The sequence below is a fragment of the Agrilus planipennis genome, unplaced genomic scaffold, assembly GCF_000699045.2.
Source record: "Agrilus planipennis isolate EAB-ADULT unplaced genomic scaffold, Apla_2.0 scaffold207, whole genome shotgun sequence".
NCBI lineage: Eukaryota > Metazoa > Arthropoda > Insecta > Coleoptera > Buprestidae > Agrilus > Agrilus planipennis.
In genome coordinates, this window is record NW_020438969.1 from 148,503 (window position 1) to 167,821 (window position 19,319).

The following is a 19,319-nucleotide window of genomic DNA, read 5'->3' on the forward strand; positions in this document are numbered from 1 at the left end:
GGAACCTTAACCCTAGAGAGTGAGCTGCAATCCAAGCTCGCTACGTTAAACGAGTTCATCCGTCGTCATGCGCTTCTGAGCCCTATATGCCAGGACACAGTGCCCGGCACCTCTTACGCTGCTTTCCAGGTTCACTCCGCACCAGAGCCACCGCCTGTTTCCGCTGGCGGCTTCACTGAAGCGACGTAACAAACGCCAAGTCGAGAATATAATGAGCTACTTTATCCCTACCTACGATTTTGCAAGCGCCCATCTAAGACATTGGAAGGGATACATCTCTAGAGAAAGTAAACGAAGTATACATGCGGATTCTCTATTCCGCACTCAACTACCCCTGCTTCACCAGAAACACCCAAATTCTGAAAGAAACTGGTGTACCTTCACTCTCTGAGGCTGCAATCAAGTTTGCGGCAAATCTCCGGGTCAGGTCACCCAAACCCGTTCATCTCAACACTTCCGATTTCGCCCAAGCCGAGCGAGTGTTGATGAAGGCCATGCCTGCATCTACTCTGAGCTGCCTTCTATTCGCTTCTTCCTAGTTTCGCTTTTCTAGCGTAAGTGTCCACGCAACTCATTCGAGCTCTAGACCACCGATTCCCATGTTATTCCCGTTTCCGCCTAATGCTCAATACCCTTCCCGCTCCCAACTTCTTCCCATTGAACCTCCTCTGGGATGTACAACCTCCGGGTTGATCTCCCTACTCGGGTTTTAGTCGGCAGGTGCTTAGGCGACACTACCCCACTTCAGGAGGTGTCTTTTGAAGATTTCCCTCCTCGAGGAAAAACTAAAAAAAAAAAACGGAAATGGAATGGAAAACACACGGCTGAAGTGGATTTGAATTGATAAGTCCTACAGCGGTCTGAGGTAGGGGGTTTTAGTTGGTAAGCGCTCTTAGAATTGAATCCACCACTACCCAATCGTACTGACGACTGGGTGTCTTTTGAAGATTTTCCGTTTTTCACGAAAACAAAGAAGAAAAAACAGAAGCGAACTCGCCTCCTTCTGCTCTAATGAAAAAGTATCACCAGAGAGTATATCCGTACCAGCAATAGACCAACAAATAACCAGTTAAGATTTAGAAGCGGAGTTTACCGATGAACTTCAGTGAACGACGCTGTCTCCATGTGCAGTCGCTCGCCAAGCCCTAACTGGAGATTATAGGCAGCACGCCTCCGACCCGGCTAGACGACCCCAGCAAGATTTACGAGCACTGTTCGTCAGGCTCAAATACTTGCATGCTCCATTCCTGGGTGTCCCAGGGATCCCGCCATGCGACCCCAGGTTGACATTGGAGCTTCCTCTCCCGACCTGGGCCTTCGAGCTTTTACGCCTCCAGACCCCTCTCGTTGCTCCGGTGTAAAGTTCTTAATAAATGTAAATAAAGTTCTTTAACGCTACTAGTGGTTCTTCCTTTAAAATGTTGTCAGTGGTCCACCAGCCAAGCAGACCAACGGTAGGGCTCGGTAACGGTAACTCGTTAAGTTTCTCGTTAAGTTACTGTATTTTGTTAGTGTAAAAATTTTCGTAATTTCATTCAGCACAAAATGAATATTTGGGTTTTGTTGTTTTTGACCAAAAACAAGCTTGTACGGTGTGAATTTGTTCTAGACGGTGCGAGATACGATTCCTAAAATTTGGATCTAACGTATTTGACGCAACGGTAGAGTATATCACACTCGTCGAAAATATGACCGGTCGTTGCGTCAAATGTTTTCAATCGGACAACGGCCGAGAATACATCAGTCATCAACATCATACTTACAATCTGCATCAAAACGGCGTTGTGGAAAGAAGAAACTACACCACTAGTTGTCTAAGGTTGGAGCCCGATCTACTAGATTCACTTTGGACCGAAATGATCAACACATCAAATTATTTGCCAATTCGGCTACCTTCGAAGAGCTTGCATGGGAAATATGGACCGGTAGACCACCTGATATTTCACACCTACAGATTTTTGGCAATTCGGTAACCTATCTCGACAGAGAACCTGGAGAAACAAACTTGAGCAATGTGGTCTGGACGGCATCCTGGTAGAATATTCGACGGAATCTAAAGGTTATCAAGTCTGGGTACCTGAGAAGAGAAAAGTCATCGTGTGCCGTGATATTAAATTTGTAAGACAAACGAAAACGAAAATGACTCCGAGGAAAAGAAACTGCAGAAAATGCAAACCGATAAAAGTCACAATTTTTCAGTCAAACAAATCCACAAGAAATAATGAGCAAATTGGGGTCGTCGAGAAAACATTCATCGCTGAGATCCCCATGAACCAAGCCATGGGTGACCCCGACGTCAACGATTGGTTTCAAGCAATTACAACTGAGATGATGTCCATCCTGGAAAGCAACACTTGTGTACACGTGAACTGGTCTCAACACACAAAGGTCATTGGAAGTCGCATCGTTCTACGGAATAAATTTCGACCGGATGGTTCACTAGAAAAACGAAAGGCGAGAAGAGTACTTCAAGGTTTTAATCAACAATTGGATATCCACTTTTCATAAACTTTTATCTGACAGCGGTTTTCTGACAAAGGCTCTCCTGAGACCTAAGTAAAGTTGTTGTACGAGAGCCGCAGGACTTCGAACATCAGTGAGATTTAAAGAACTCGTCACTCGAGAAAACACTGAACATTAATGTGCTTGTTTTCAAGTTACGGGTTTTACTCAATTGTATGATTAATTTAATAATTTCCAGTGCGTTCTAGTTTATAACCAAGAATATGTTCTTATGGAAATACCAAAGAAGTTAAATTTTTTAANGTATTACATCAATATTATTTTAGTTAGTTTGTTCTCCAAGTTGCCCGCAAAAGTCAGCTAATAATAATGAAAACTCATAAAATTTGAAACAAAATTAATAAACACTTTCCATATTATACATATATTGCACAATTTGTGTTGAATAGGAGTGTTACAGAAACAATAAGTAATTCTTTCTTTTTTAGATTTCGTAATGCTGCACCATCATGGGATGTGATGCAAACTGCATCATCTGATGCTCTAAGTTTTGCTTGCAAACCTGATGATTTGGAATGTAAAAAGTATGAAAAAGATTTATTTGCATGTTATGCAGTCGATATTAATAGCTTTCTTTATATGTTCAAATTCGGAAATAACTATTAACAGTATAATACAGCCGTGTGTAGGATTTAAACATACTGAACAATATCCAGTCCAGTTACTAATATTGATAAAAGTTTTGAAGTATACTTTTTAAATATTTCTGTTTGGTTATTTACAAGTACTTGGTAAAGCATATTTAAATTGTTGAACAGAAAAACCCTTGACCTACAAATACATTGACACTTGTTTTGGTTGATTATACCATCTTATAGTCCTCAACTAAAAGTATAATTAGTTTTGAAAGTTGTAGATAGAGTTGTGGGTAACTGAGTTAACTGTTACTTCATTAAACGTTATATGTATATTTTATTTAATCGAAACACAAACATTTCGCAAATTCTTATTCTTACAACATACTTGAAAAAGTATTGTTTTAGCGAAATTGTAGTCATAAAGAAAAAAAATTGTGAAAGGTTCAATTTGTGTTTTAATTAAAAAAGGTATTGCAGCATTTATTGTCTACTTGTTGTAAATATTTTAACAAAGGAGAAGTCTCAAATTCAGTCTTGCTAATGTTGATGGCTAGACAGTTTATGTTAACCTGATCTACTTCTAAAATTTCCGTATAAAATTGACTTTTTTACGTTATTTCTATTTCTATCTATATGTTCGGTTATACCAGTAGAATTTTCGTACTTATCTAAGAGCTCGGTTAACCTTTAGCTTATTAATTTCTTTGTGGGCTGTTTACTAGCAGTTTTCCTAAATTATTTTAATTGAAATAAATGACAGATACATCTAGTTTTTTTAACTTATTGCGAATTTTATTAGATATGTTAGATACAAAATTGGTGTTATCAAAATAATTTATTAGTCTAGAATTTTTTTAATTTGGCTTTGAATAAGGACTTTGGAGAATTAATCATTTTTGTTTATTATTAATAACTCTGTCTATTAGATTTTCTTTGTAATCTTTCTCTTTGGCATTATTTTTTAACATAGAAACTTCTAATAATAAAAGTTGAAACAAACTGCCAGTAGTTAAACTACTCTTGATAAAAAGCTAATCGCCCGAATTGTGTCTTAATGAAATTTGTTTATACAATTAAAGACTTAAATGCTTTTACTTTGCATTCATTATTATTAACCCTTCGTTCAATACGTGAGATTCTGCAATATATCTAAACAGGCGCAGTATGAGAAACCCCATTTTATATTTGTTGTAAAAAGTATTTTTGAAATTTGCAATAATAATTATTACATTTGCATAGTTCAATGACCCCTTTATAACATAGTACAATAATATGTACCTACAAGTAAATTTTTGCTTTCAAATAAAGAATAAAGGTAGCTATTATTGAATCAAGTAAAACACGTGTTGCTGCTAAAAGCTTTAGTTTACATGAAACATTTGACATTTAGACAATCAAACTGAAAGCAAAAATTGAATGCAGTAAAGACTTGAAACCGAATGATCTTTACATATATTAAATTATTTAGGCTTTACCTGGTAAAAATCCATGTTTAAATGTGAATAAATACTTAATGATCTTCACAAAATTTCTATTTTGTAGCTTATGTTTAGCCACAACTTTGACTTCCTGTAATATCTGCCTGAGTTACTTAAATAGTTACTACAAATATTTCGGAAATGGTATTCAATTAAAATAAATTCAAATGGAGGGAATTGTTACCTTCAACTTGGTCATGAATTCCAGTTTTTTAAATCTATTTGTTTCAAGATTCTCTAAGAGGGTTAATTTTTGCCCTTTATTACAACTAAATTAATGTCCTTCTTGAATAATATAGGTAATTACCAAAGGTTTAGTTTTGTTTTTTAAGTAACTATTTTTATGATATAACAGGCGTTTTTTAAAATTTCTGCCGGTTAGTCAAATATAAACTTTAGATTAGATTATAACTATTAGATTTAGATTTAATAAACTAGAATTCACATTGAATGACCAAGCTCAAGGTAATAACTCTCCTCTTTTGAATTTATTTTAACTGAATACTAGTCCTTAAATATATCTCTTTAACTAACTCACACAATAAGTGGTGATTACTCAATTCATACGAGGAAGTCAAAATTGTGGCGGAAGGTATGCTACGAGATAAAAAGTTTGTATATTTCTTTATTCGTATTTAGATATTATATTGGAGAATTTGAGCTAACAGAAAACACTTTACTGACCATCAAATTGGTCATTTCTGAACTCCAGTCGGCTAAAAACCTCATCATATTTAAACATACACACACACACACACACACACACACACACATTGACTGAATATCTTAACACCGTAGAAAAAAGTAGGGGCGGAAGCTACTGAGGTTGTATTTTAGACTTTAAAAACCAAATATATCTTTGGTTTAAGGATCTGTAAAGATAGTATAACAACCGAAACATCTGTCAGAGTATTCCTAATATATTTTGTAAAACAAAAAGTAAGTGTTTTAGTTGTCTATTCAATTACGAATTTTACGCCCGATTCCATTTAAAATAACGAAGTTGATGTGAACTTCCGGTATAACCGTTATTTTAATTGAGGAGAGCATACCCAATAAACGACATTATCCAAATTATCAAAATTTAAATTGAAATAGTTTCCGAAACATTCTAACGGGTGGTTACCGTGAGACATCCTAAATAGAGACTTTCATGCTTCACATTGTTTAAAATACTTTCTATTTTGTTTGTATTGTATCTGTATTTAATAAGTTTAATCTGAATTTTGAATACGAATTAAAATTACAAATAAATACCTAATGAGGTTTATGCATACCACATGTATGTTCTTTTTTTAATTTAGAATGCAACTACGCATGCCAACAGACGTGAATGAACAAGACAGGCAAAGAAAACGATGCGATACATGTCTCAAATCGTATCGTTGTGCTAAACTTCGGAAATGTGAACCGTGTGAAAAAATTTGCGGAAATGACGTCATGGGAAATGTAGGTAGCATTAACAAAATTGATGAGTACAGTGCCTACTTTACTCTTGGAGAATTTGGACCTGGGTTTCAAATGGATCAAATCGTGGATTTTATAGGTTTACCTGAAAGGGATAAGTATGAGAAAGTTGTTGTTATAGGAAAAACTAAAGATCAAAATGGCCTAAAAAAGTGTAAAGCGTTAATCATTGATCCGGTTGAATCATTCAAGGATATTAAAGAAGCAAAATGTGCAGGAATTGCACTGAAAAAAACTGAAACCGATCAAAAATTGGTAGCACCATCAAATATACAAGACTACATCGAAACTGCAGAAAATCATCTCATAGCGGTAATAACCCACCATTATTTCTTTCCATTTGTAACAATTTAGTTTCTGAGAAGTAAAACGTGCTTCTATGACGATTATAATGATAAAACCTTGAGTGTTTAAAATTTTACTTACCTATATAGGTTAAAAAATGGTTTTTGTTAATCAACAGTATTCTGTTGTATTTGTTATGAATTTCGTTTGAAAGTTTAATGTTCTATGCAAGCTTGAAGTAGCTTTTTAGTAATTTTGGCTTTTGGTAAGCACTTTCCTTCCAGAGTAAATAACCTCACACACACATTAAGATTTGTTACTATGTGTGTGTTAAAAGTAATACTTGAAATGAAACTTATAATCGACATATTGTTCATGTCCACCCTCCTCTCGAGCATTAGTTATGAGAGAACGAAAGCAAATATTTTTTTAATATTTTCACGTAATGGCTTTTATACTACAAATGAAATTTTTACAACTTTACTACTTGTTAATAAAATTTATAATTTTCACTACTAAATTTAAATTGTTATTTTGTTATTGGTTGGATAGGTACATTTTCATTTTGTTAATTTATTAATTAGGCATTATTGATGCAAGGTATTTTTTTTTACAAAATGACATGAGAAAATACTTTTGATAAATTAAAGCTAAGTGAATTTGATCAGAATTGTTAAGGGTAACTAAAAAGAAAAATAATACAAGAAAATCAGTTGGAGTAACTGGAACTAACTAAACAAGCACAAAAAATCAAAACTCCATTAACCGTTTATAAACCTAAGACGCATTTCGATACTAGACTGAGGTGTCATTCTCAGTTAGGGACTAAGTTAATCCTAAACCTAAAGCGTATTGTATTGTTACTATCCTTCCTTAAGGATTTTAATAGCAAAAAGTAGAAGTTGACTTTATTAAATAAATATCGGCATTAGGAAGGAGGTTTGTGGGAGGTCACAGTAGTAAAACTAATTATTCGTTAATATTGAAAGAAATATACGTTCAATACTAAACAATGGGGATAAGCCTGTAAAGTAAAATTAAACGTCTTGGTTAATAGGCAGACGGGAGTTGTTTAGTAATTACGATGACTATTTAAGCTTCTCGAGTGCATAATTCGACGTAGTATTGATGGGTGAAAGTGAATCTCATTTTATTTTGATAGTAATCTGAAAAGATCGGAGCTTGGGATGGAACCACTATTCGAGTTCATGGGATTGCCTTTATTTTTGTATATATCAAACTTTCATAAGCGTCAAAAAGGGAAGGGTTATCGACGTTTCTGATTATACGTGAACGGAAATATAAAAAAAGCTATGCTAAATTTTTTTAAGGTGAAATACTTTTTAACCCTTTTATGTGCTGTACGACTCCCATATAGGTGCACATACAGGGTGTAACAGAAATAAGTGCCAAGCTTTGGAGAGTAAACTAGATGTAATAAACAATCGTACGGTGAGTTCAGCATCGTGGTTAAGGACAAAAAGAAATTAATAAAACCACAATATTTTACAATCCCAAGCCGATACTGTATGAATTGACAACATAGGTGTCTACCGAATAGCGCAGTGCAATAAAAACCCTACAGATACATGTACTGAGAATGTAAACATTTATCATCGAACGACTAAGGCTTCATTCGAAAATCAGCCTAAGATAAACATAACAACATAACAATTTAGTACTACATATAATATTTGGACTAAGTAAATTAAATAAGTACATTACAAGTAAATGTGCGAACACAAAAGAAGTCGATAAATGAAAATCATCTTGATAATTGTAATTTTATTAAGGGAAATTTTCACACCATAATTGAGGTATTGCTAAGGCGCGTTACCTTTTTGTGGGTAGTTGTAAGTAAACCTTACCAAAAAAGTTAAGCCTCCAAAAATTTCAAACTACACATTTGCTGTTCTTGAAATCGCGAAAGATGGTTTGACATGCGAATTTTACATCGCACCAATTCAAAATTCCGTCCGCCTGAAGCAAATTTGTCTGTATACAGCACCCTATAGAAAAAATTAGCCTTCTTTCGAAACCACTGACCCAAATCCATTCGCGGCTGAAAACCAATTTCAAGCAAATGAGGATACTGCAATTGATCCTTTAAAATTTTGCTACACTATAACGGGAGAGGAGCCAACATTTCCTGCTATTTCGCATGTACTATTTTAGAGACTGTCTTTTTTGAAATCGAGGATTTCGTTGCTACAATGGCTATATTGCTGAAACTCGTAAATACGTCTATTCTATTGTGACTAACCCACACTAATGATTCCTTGTTTTGTCGAATTAGTTTATTGAATTGCACATCGATTGCCTCATATAGGGCTTAAATGTTAAATGAATAAACGATTACTAGAGGTTGACTGTCAACATAAATACCTTGAATCAGAGCCGGGCAAACTCGCCTCTTTTGACTCCCGAGTGCTCCTCAAGGTTAACCAAGTAGCTCCTCATTGATCCTGCGAGGGCAAACTCGGCTCTTTTGACTCCCGAGTGCTCCTCAAGGTTAACCAAGTAGCTCCTCATTGATCCTGCGAGTGCGAGCGAGATGATTTTTTCCTTTTCTTATCCCTTTCATTTCGTAGGTGAGTCCCCTCTTCCATAGCCAAACCCAATAGTTTTGTTAACGTAGTAACGAAAATTTTCGTAGGTATTATTTAAGTTGCGAGAGTGGCTTCCCTCTTCTACGAGATGAAGGGGCTTGATATGAGAGTGGAAGGGAGAAGAAAAAGATAAAACAAAATTATTCATTACTGCTTACTCTCTCGTACTCATTGAAGGGTATGGAGTGACTCAAACTAANTTTGAAAATTTCCCGATCCATAAGTCTCCAAAAGAAATTAAATCATTTTTAGACCTAACTGGATTCTACAGAAAATTTATCCCAAATTTCGCGAAGCTAGCCAAACTATTAATCGCACTCTTGATGAAAGACACTGCTTTTGCATTTTAACAGGAACATTTAGATTCATTCAACTCATTAAAAGAAAAATTAATAACAGCAACTATTCTACAATACCCAAACTGTAACCAAGAACTTTATGTCTCAACTGATGCGAGTTTCTATGCGATAGGAGATGTACTTAGCCAAGGTCCCATTAATAATAGCCTCCCAATAGCTTATGCGAGTAGAACATTAAATTCAGCAGAGGTTCGGTACTCAACAATTGAGCATAAATTTTTAGCCATAGTTTGGTCGGAAAAACATATCTGACCGTATCTTTACGGAAAGAAATTCATCATTATAAGCCATTAGCGTCCTTTAGTTTGGTTATTTTCGGTTCATTGGAGATTAAAATTGGAAGAATATTGAATTCCCACTGAGATTATTTATAGGTCATGTGACCCATCTAGAAAATATGACGCTACCCAATGGCTGCAGAGTTTGGATATCGAAATCTAACCTAACAAAACCATGTTACCAATAAATTCAATTCAACCACTGCTTGTTCTAGCTTTAATTTTTAATTACCTTTTCAGTAACTTCTTATTATTATCCTGTCAATGCAATGTTCACGTGCAATGTATAAATAAACCTGCAAGCCTGCTGCTTACTTCAGAAACACCCTTTATACTAATATTACGTACCTATAACGAAGTAAAATTGTAAGTTTGGTTGTGGAAGGTAATCCGATTTTAAAATTTCTGTCGCCAGTATTTAGAATGGACCTTAAGGGTGGATGTTGGAATAAGTGTTTTCGTGGAGATCAATTTTGCAACATACGTCGACTAAAAAATGGTGGCGCGAATGTTTTTCTTACAAACGCTACCTCAAGTGGTAAAGCATAAAAGGGCATGTAAAAAAATCCCTGACAAATATATCTACATGTTAAGGTTAATTCACTGACAGATAACATATGGCTCTTATAGTTACTAACTGAATTCCAATTGGACGAAACCGCTAGCACAGCTAGTACAAACTAAAAGGAAAAATCAACTTTTTCTAAGGCACGGTAAATCATTCGGAAAAGCAGTATCTCAAGGACCATGTCAAATCAAGCTGAAAAAACGCACAAAACTCACAACATATCTACATCGGCCGTAAATGCCTAAGAACTACCTATAAACTTATCAACGAAGAGAAATTGCGTTTATGACGTTATCAACGAATCACACTAAAAAGTAAGAGCAACAGCACATTGAATTCAGATGCTAATATTTATTTATTTACTGCATGCATTCCACTCAATCTCCTAATAGTGTTACTATACATTCTCTTGTTGATACTTTCTAAGGTATTGATGTTAATGTACTCATAGTAGACGTTGTTCATTGAATTACTTAAATTTCTTAAATTTTAATATTAAACTCTCCTTACCACGTATTGCAGCTGGGAAAGGATTCCCAAATTTTTCGATATATTCTTCTTCGTATTTTTGTTGGTTAGATTTGCCTTTGTATAAGATCGAAACAGCTCCTTTAGCTCCCATTACTGCAATTTCAGCGGTCGGCCATGCATAGTTTACATCACCTCGGAGATGTTTAGAAGCCATTACATCATAAGCACCTCCGTAACCCTTTGAAAATTCACAATAGCATTTTTCAAATTATAAATTCGGGTAATTATGTAGAATTGGAGTCCCAATCAATTTTCAGCACCAGAGAAATATCAATCCAAAGAAATGCTTTACCTTCTTTCTTTATTACTTTTTCCAATTTCTTCCCCTAGGTTAAGTTATAAATAAAGAATCAGAGCCAATGGGGTGAAAGTTTGATTTATTTAAGTATGGAAGCTTCTTCAAAGGCAGGTTTCTAGGTCAGTTATCAAACTTGTATAAACCACAAGTTTGACAATTTTAATTGTGGATTTGTTCGTCTTTATCCACAATGCATTTAAACTAGTCACTTAATTTATACCTTCGTAGTTGTTTTTATTCATGATTTTAACTATTTATTTTACGTATTATTTAAATAATATCCAAACGTAAAAAATATAATGAATAATATAAAACTATAACATAAATTATTACGTTAGTGTACGTTTCTGCTTATGTATATACTTTATATCTCTAGTTCTCTTCAATATCGCCATCTTTACAATTCAGAAAATAACATAATCGATGAAATATGTAAATCCCATGTTTTACGGTTAAGGGTAAAATAAAATGTTGCATTTCTATTCAATACAATATTCCAGTAGGTAGACAGATGTCTGTCGTAGGAGTAGACAAATTTTGTAGGTTTACGATATGCATATTGTTTTTCATTGAGCTGTTTTTCAGTGCCTTTTAAAATAAAGTATGTATTGTACATGTAATACTGATCATTATTCTTTATATTATGTAGGTATTGCTGCAATATTGTAAGTAATACTTTATGAAGAGAATAAAATTAAGTCAATTATTGAACTAAACAGTCTTGTTTTGTGACTATATTAGTTCCAATAAGTGGTGAAATCGTATATTCCTTTAGAATAAAATCAAAATGACTCACTTCTGTAAACCTAGGGAATTATAACCAGCCCATTTTTTTTTTAAGGTATTATTTGCAGAGAGAAAAAATTATAATGTACACTGTTATAATTCAAATTCTGGTGAAAGGTATAATGTTGGTCATTAGCATCATAAAGTCGTCAGTCCTAAGACTCGTTGGACACGTACCTCCACTCTTTCCTATCCTGAGCTAAACTTCGCATTTCCCTAAAACTAGAACAACCCACATCCTTAACTATTTGCGAACAGTAATCTAACCTACATCTACCTCTACCCCTCCTAACTCCTGTTTCTGCCTCTAATATGTCTCTGACTAGACCTTCATGCCTGAGAAGGTGTCCTACCAACCTATCTCGCCTATTTTTTATTGACTTCCATAGAGTCCTCTGTTCTCCTATTCTTTCCAATACCTCTTCATTTCTAACCTTTTCTACCCACGATATCCTCATCATCCGCCTATAACACCACATTTCGAACGCTTCTAACCTTTTCTTTTCCGCCGCTCCCACTGTCCATGTTTCGCACCCGTACAACGCCGTGCTCCAAACATACACCTTTAACAACCTTTTTCGAATTTCTAAATTAACCGTTCGCGAGCATAGAAGTGACTTCTTTTTATTAAAGGCGACACGACCCTGCGCTATCCTCTGCTTTATATCCCTACTACTCCTTCCATCCTGACTTATCTGACTTCCTAGGTATCTAAAATCAGCCACTTCTTCTAATTTTTCGTCTCCTATCTTTATATTCGCCCTTTACCTACTTTTTCTTTCCTTGCATACCAGTATTTTAGTTTTAATTTTATTTATTTTCATACAGTACTGATCTGTCAGTACCGCTTCCATTTTATTTAAAGCTATTTCTAGGTCCTCCTTGCTAAATGATAATACTGCTATATCATCTGCATCAATCTAAGCATACTAATCTTTTCACCTTGCACATCTATCCTTACAGTTGTACTGTCTTTAATGATGTTGATGGCGTCTTCGATGTATAGGTTAAATGTAGCGGTGACAGTGTGCATCCCTGTCTGACTCCCTTCCGAATATTTACTTCTCTACGTTGCATCCCTAGCTCTATAACTGCCTGTTGCTCTTTATACAAACTAAGTATCACTCTTCTATCTTTGTAACTCATCCCTACATTTTTAAGTATATTTAACATCTTGTCCCATTTAACATTGTCAAAAGCTTTCTCTAAATCTACAAATCCTATGTACGCACTCTTTCCTTTTTCTATCGTTTTCTCTATTATTATCCGTAAAGCTCTCCCGTTCCTCTATACCCAAATTGATTTTCCCCTAATAGTTCTTCTGTCCTTTTTTCCATCCTCCTCTGTACAATTCTAGTTAAGATTTTTGACGCATGGGAAGTTAAGCTAATTGTTCGAAATGTCTCGCACCTATCTCATCTATTTCCACACTATCGTCCCTTCTCTAATATATCTCCTAACTCAGGGCCTGCGTATTGGTTCTCTAAATATTCTTTCCACCTATCTGCCTTTTCCTCATTTTCTATCAAAATCACCCCTGCCTCGTTTCTTATATTATTACTACTGTATCCTACATCTCTAAAATTCCTTTTAATTATATTATACGCCTCATCGGTTTTACCTACTTCAAACTTTTCTTCTACTTCTTTACACATCCTATGTTCCTTAGATGCCCTACACCTAATTATTTCCCACTTTATAGCTTTATTACTTTTTTGCCCTTCTTCGTCTGTCCTGTTTTTGTATTTCCGCCTTTCTTCTATTAATCCTACGATCTTATTTGTTATCCAGAGTTTCCTACTTTCGTTTTGTTTAAGACCTAGTATATCTGTAGCTGCTGACTTTAGGCATGTTTTAATGCAGTTCCATTCTGTCTGTATGTCCCCGTCATTCGTTTCTCCAGCCGCTTTTAGTATTTCGCCTGTCCTTTTATCTAGCCTGTCACGCGCTTCGTTACACTTTAGCTTTCCTAAGTCCAGACGTCTCCTACCTTCCCTCTTTTTCAGAATTTTGAATTTAATTTGGTATATCTAAATTATTAATTTAAAACTGCAAACCAACACCTACTTACGCACTGTGTAAGTAGGTCAATTAGCAATCGTGATAAATAGTGAAATCAATAATTATAATCAGCGATAGTCGAGTCAAGTCAAGAAGAGTCGAATTCAAGATCACGATGATGCGGGGCGGTAAGACGGTTAAGCTGACTCACCTTGTGATAGCTCTCTGTCATTTCTACGTTCCCCAATTCTCTAATAAGGCAGTCTATAATTATTATTAAATTATTAATTAATTATAGTCAAATTGTTGGCTAGTCATTCATAATTGTATCTTACANTTATAGTTAAAATGTTGACAAGTTATTCTAAATTATAAAATGGCTTTAAGTTATATCTCCAATTAAATAAACATATAAATTCGCTTCTCTATAACATGATGGAGGCGTCAAATAAATAAATAGTTAATTCGTCTTCCTTATGACATAAAAATTCGGTTCATTGCGACAATACTTAATGTTGTAAGTTTACGGATAATATAACGGTCCCAAACAGTTTTTAACCAATCCAGCAAACTGGAAACTTATCGAGGGAATAAAAATGACCGGAATGTACTAGTAGAAGGAAGGAATATGGAAACGTCAATATGTGCAATACCGCATGAGAAAGTTTATTATCAGTTAGTTAAGATTGAGCTAACTTACGCATGCTTCAATAACAACATATGAGGAAGTATAACAAATAAAACGTGAATGTGTAAATAAAGTTCTAAAAACCTTGTAGGATAAATGTTGATCTTTATTAACACATGCTTCGACAAAAACGTTAAAGGAACCTGAAACTAGGGAATTACGTGTTCAATAACCCTATTTATCTGAAAATCTGAAGAGGCTTCGAGAGCCTAGGCAGATAATAAATACGTAGCTTCCCGATATGCAACCTGGTCAGAGAGCTTAAAAATAATAAATAAAATTGGGAAAGGGTGCAATATCTGAATCCGTAAGATAATCTATTTATTTGAGCGCACCAATTATTATTATTAATCGGAATAATCGATTATTTCCATATTAAACGAACTAATCGATAAAACCTATGAAAGGTTGCTGGTCCCCCTATGGAGTCTCCCCAGGTGACAGATAGGGGAACGCCCCCTAGAAATTTATGGTAGGTACTAAAAAGATAAAATATCCAGGATTGATCGAAACCAGCACACAGCAACGTCTGAACCAGAACGGCTGGTTGCACATAGGGTCTATACTGCATGTCAGAGGCGGCTGAAAAAAAATAATGAAGTATACGGGAAACCATATTGCTCAACTTTTCTTAGGAAATTGTTATAGCGAAAAAACTAAACGCGACGGCCTCCAGTTTCGATTGCCCTTGGATGGGCAAGGGGTGTGATGAATCTTCCGGCTGAAAATGGTAAAATCCAAATCAAGAATCAGAACATCGAATGTGCGAATCCTATATGCAGCTGCAAAATTTGAGAATCTTGTTTAAGAAACAAACCACATGGGATTACAGCTTTGGAATGGATGATGGTGAACCAAATCACAGAAATGGACTGGGTATCTTCATGGTATCAAAACTGCTGAAGTATGTATTTATCTTTGTTCGTGCAAATGACAAAATTCTACTACTGATGCAATTGTGAGCAAGTCCATTTAACATTAATATACTCCAAGTATATGCACCGACAGAGGTGAAAAAATATGACGACGAAGTTCAATTCCTCTATAGTCAAATAGACACAATATTGAAAACTCTTAAAAACAACAAAATCATATCATGGATGACTGTAACGCAAGGTGGGTAGAGTCGTAACTTTTCAGTATTTAGGGTCCCCGGTAGTTTTTAAAAAAGTACCGGTACAAAATTACCGATCTCGTTAGTGGATCCAGCGGATTTACAACTTCAACGGACCACCTCTGTACGGGGCACAAACTGCCTACCAACCTCGATTACTTATTACTTCTTGCGTTTAGATACCAATCCAATACGTATACGCACGTCACAGTCATTTCTTAATAGTAGTGTACTTTGTAATTTGTACCGGGTAGTTGCAATATTGACATCACTAGGTAAGCGTAGCAGAGAAGACTTAGTTGGAGAAAATGGTTTCGGTGAAAGTAACGAGCGGGGCGACACACTCTTCAAATTTTGCCTAAACCGCAACATAGTAGTAAAAAATACATGGCTCAAATTACGCAAAGGAAGACCATGTTACATGTTAGGATAAGTCATATAACGTATGTAAACGTATATGTAGCATTTTGCTAACTTATAAATGTTGTAAAGCGTCGTTGTTAAGGTACTCTAGCTTCAGACTAGACTGTTACGCATCGAAAAGAATAAATGTTCAATTTTTTAAAAAGATAATTTTATCATTTTGCATTTAACAATTTAACGCAATCGGTAGGATTGTCCAAAAGGCGTGCTAAAAACTGAGCAGTGAAAACACTGACTTTCTTGGGTGAAAGTGTGAATACTATTAAAAACTAATTTCAAACCAAGAAAAGAAAGAATTCTTCCAGAAATGAATGTAGAGAATATACTGTTATTTCCAGATTGTCTTGTAAAAATTTAGGGAAATAAAAATATTTTTACCACAGCAGTAAATTCTAGTAGATTCTAAATTAAATTTCTCTGTAAACTGAACAACTCTGAAAAAAGCCCCGTGCACGCGGATTTCATCAAATTGAAGTGCATCCAAATTCGATCACTAAATCTGCTTTTTAGACCCACACGGGCCATTACAAATTTCTTCTTCTTCCTTCTTCTTCCTCTTTCCTTCAATTTTTATGAGAATGATGAATAATGTATTATTAGGTTTAACACCCACGCAATGTCTATTATATCTAGATGACATTATTGTTTTCGAAAACTCTTTGGAAGACCATTCTAATAAATTAAGAAATGTATTAAAAAGATTACGATAGCACAATTTAAAAATTCAACCAGGTAAGTCGGAATTCCTCCGCAAAGAAACCGAATGTTTAGGTCATATCGTAACAAAAAAGGCGACAAAATAAATCCCAACAAAATTGATTCAGTTAAAAGTTTCCCGATCCCTAAGTTTTCAAACGAAGTTAAATCACTTTAAGGTCTAACCGGATTCTATAGAAAATTCATCCTAAATTACGCAAAGTTAAATCATTGACCGCATTCTTGAAGAAAGACACTCTTTTTGCTTTTAACAGGAACATTTATATTCATTCAACTCATTAAAAGAAAGATTAATAACAGCAAGTATTCTACAATACCCAAACTGTAACCAAGAATTTTATGTCTCAACTGATGCGAGTTTCTATGCGATAGGAGATGTACTTAGCCAAGGTCCCATTAATAATAGCCTCCCAATAGCTTATGCGAGTAGAACATTAAATTCAGCAGAGGTTCGGTACTCAACAATTGAGCATAAATTTTTAGCCATAGTTTGGTCGGAAAAACATATCTGACCGTATCTTTACGGAAAGAAATTCATCATTATAAGCCANGAAAAACTTGGACCAAGGCAGACGGACCCGGAATCGAACCGGCGTCCTCCCGAATGCTAAGCAATGGTCTAGACCTCTAGGCCATGCCGCTCGGTGGAAAAACATATCTGACCGTATCTTTACGGAAAGAAATTCACCATTATAAGCCATTAGCGTCCTTTAGTTTGGTTATTTTCGGTAAAAGATCCTGGGTCTCGACTTGTTCATTGGAGATTAAAATTGGAAGAATATTGAATTCCCACTGAGATCATTTATAGGTCATGTGACCCATCTAGAAAATATGACGCTACCCAATGGCTGCAGAGTTTGGATATCGAAATCTAACCTAACAAAACCATGTTACCAATAAATTCAATTCAACCACTGCTTGTTCTAGCTTTAATTTTTAATTACCTTTTCAATAACTTCTTATTATTATCCTGTCAATGCAATGTTCACGTGCAATGTATAAATAAACCTGCAAGCCTGCTGCTTACTTCAGAAACACCATTTATACTAATATTACGTACCTATAACGAAGTAAAATTGTAAGTTTGGTTGTGGAAGGTAATCCGATTTTAAAATTTCTGTCGCCAGTATTTAGAATGGACCTTAAGGGTGGATGTTGGAATAAGTGTTTTCGTGGAGATCAATTTTGCAACATACGTCGACTAAAAAATGGTGGCGCAAATGTTTTTCTTACAAATTCTACCACAAGTGGTAAAGCATAAAAGGGCATGTAAAAAAATCCCTGACAAATATATCTACATGTTAAGGTTAATTCACTGACAGATAACATATGGCTCTTATAGTTACTAGCTGAATTCCAATTGGGCGAAACCGCTAGCACAGCTAGTACAAACTAAAAGGAAAAATCAACTTTTTCTAAGGCACGGTAAATCATTCGGAAAAGCAGTATCTCAAGGACCATGTCAGATCAAGCTGAAAAAACGCACAAAACTCACAACATATCTACATCGGCCGTGAATGCCTAAGAACTACCTATAAACTTATCAACGAAGAGAAATTGCGTTTATGACGTTATCAACGAATCACACTAAAAAGTAAGAGCAACAGCACATTGAATTCAGATGCTAATATTTATTTATTTACTGCATGCATTCCACTCAATCTCCTAATAGTGTTACTATACATTCTCTTGTTGATACTTTCTAAGGTATTGATGTTAATGTACTCATAGTAGACGTTGTTCATTGAATTACTTAAATTTCTTAAATTTTAATATTAAACTCTCCTTACCACGTATTGCAGCTGGGAAAGGATTCCCAAATTTTTCGATATATTCTTCTTCGTATTTTTGTTGGTTAGATTTGCCTTTGTATAAGATCGAAACAGCTCCTTTAGCTCCCATTACTGCAATTTCAGCGGTCGGCCATGCATAGTTTACATCACCTCGGAGATGTTTAGAAGCCATTACATCATAAGCACCTCCGTAACCCTTTGAAAATTCACAATAGCATTTTTCAAATTATAAATTCGGGTAATTATGTAGAATTGGAGTCCCAATCAATTTTCAGCACCAGAGAAATATCAATCCAAAGAAATGCTTTACCTTCTTTCTTTATTACTTTTTCCAATTTCTTCCCCTAGGTTAAGTTATAAATAAAGAATCAGAGCCAATGGGGTTAATGTTTTATTTATTGATTTATTTAAGTATGGAAGCTTCTTCAAAGGCAGGTTTCCAGGTCAGTTTTCAAACTTATATAAACCACAAGTTTGACAAGTTTAATTGTAGATTTGTTCGTCTTTATCGACAATGTATTTAAACTAGTCACTTAATTTATACCTTCGTAGTTGTTTCTATCCATGATTTTAACTATTTATTTTACGTATTATTTTATTTATATTGTGCGTCGTTTTAACTGGACTTTTACATAATTTTTACTGTGTAAATTACTGTGCCCGTGGATATTCACCAACCTTGTAGCGTTATATAAGCTAAACTTCTGTTATGTACTTAACTGACCTAGACACCTAGGTCTGGATTCATGAATTATTCGATTCTTATTAGTGTTTTTAATAATTGTAGCCTTTGAAGAAGCTCTATACCTGGCGGCGAAACGTT

At 35.0% G+C, this 19,319-nt stretch overlaps 2 protein-coding genes across 2 annotated transcripts in view; one reads left to right on the forward strand and one right to left on the reverse strand.

The window, feature by feature from the left end:
* The first annotated feature begins 302 nt into the window (after nt 1–302).
* Nucleotides 303–18,099, forward strand: LOC108738707. The gene is made up of 5 exons (XM_025975366.1): nt 303–481; nt 1,163–1,357; nt 2,952–3,047; nt 5,884–6,358; nt 18,046–18,099. Exons 1-5 carry the CDS (start codon nt 303–305, stop codon nt 18,097–18,099), a joined length of 999 nt encoding a protein of 332 aa, XP_025831151.1.
* Nucleotides 18,100–18,452: 353 nt separating this feature from the next.
* Nucleotides 18,453–19,319, reverse strand: part of LOC108738708 (propionyl-CoA carboxylase beta chain, mitochondrial-like) — a 36,064-nt gene continuing 35,197 nt past the window's right edge. Inside the window, 1 exon segment of the mRNA XM_025975367.1 lies at nt 18,453–18,692. Coding sequence (XP_025831152.1) covers nt 18,453–18,692 — 240 coding nt within the window.

Excerpts from the sequence above, each read along its gene's own strand:
- LOC108738707 (XM_025975366.1), top strand. The coding sequence starts at position 303 with ATGCGGATTCTCTATTCCGCACTCAACTACCCCTGCTTCACCAGAAAC. Across the intron at positions 1,358-2,951 it reads ACCCCTCTCGTTGCTCCGGT|ATTTCGTAATGCTGCACCAT; the intron begins GTAAAGTTCTTA and ends TTTCTTTTTTAG. Across the intron at positions 3,048-5,883 it reads GATGATTTGGAATGTAAAAA|AATGCAACTACGCATGCCAA; the intron begins GTATGAAAAAGA and ends TTTTTAATTTAG.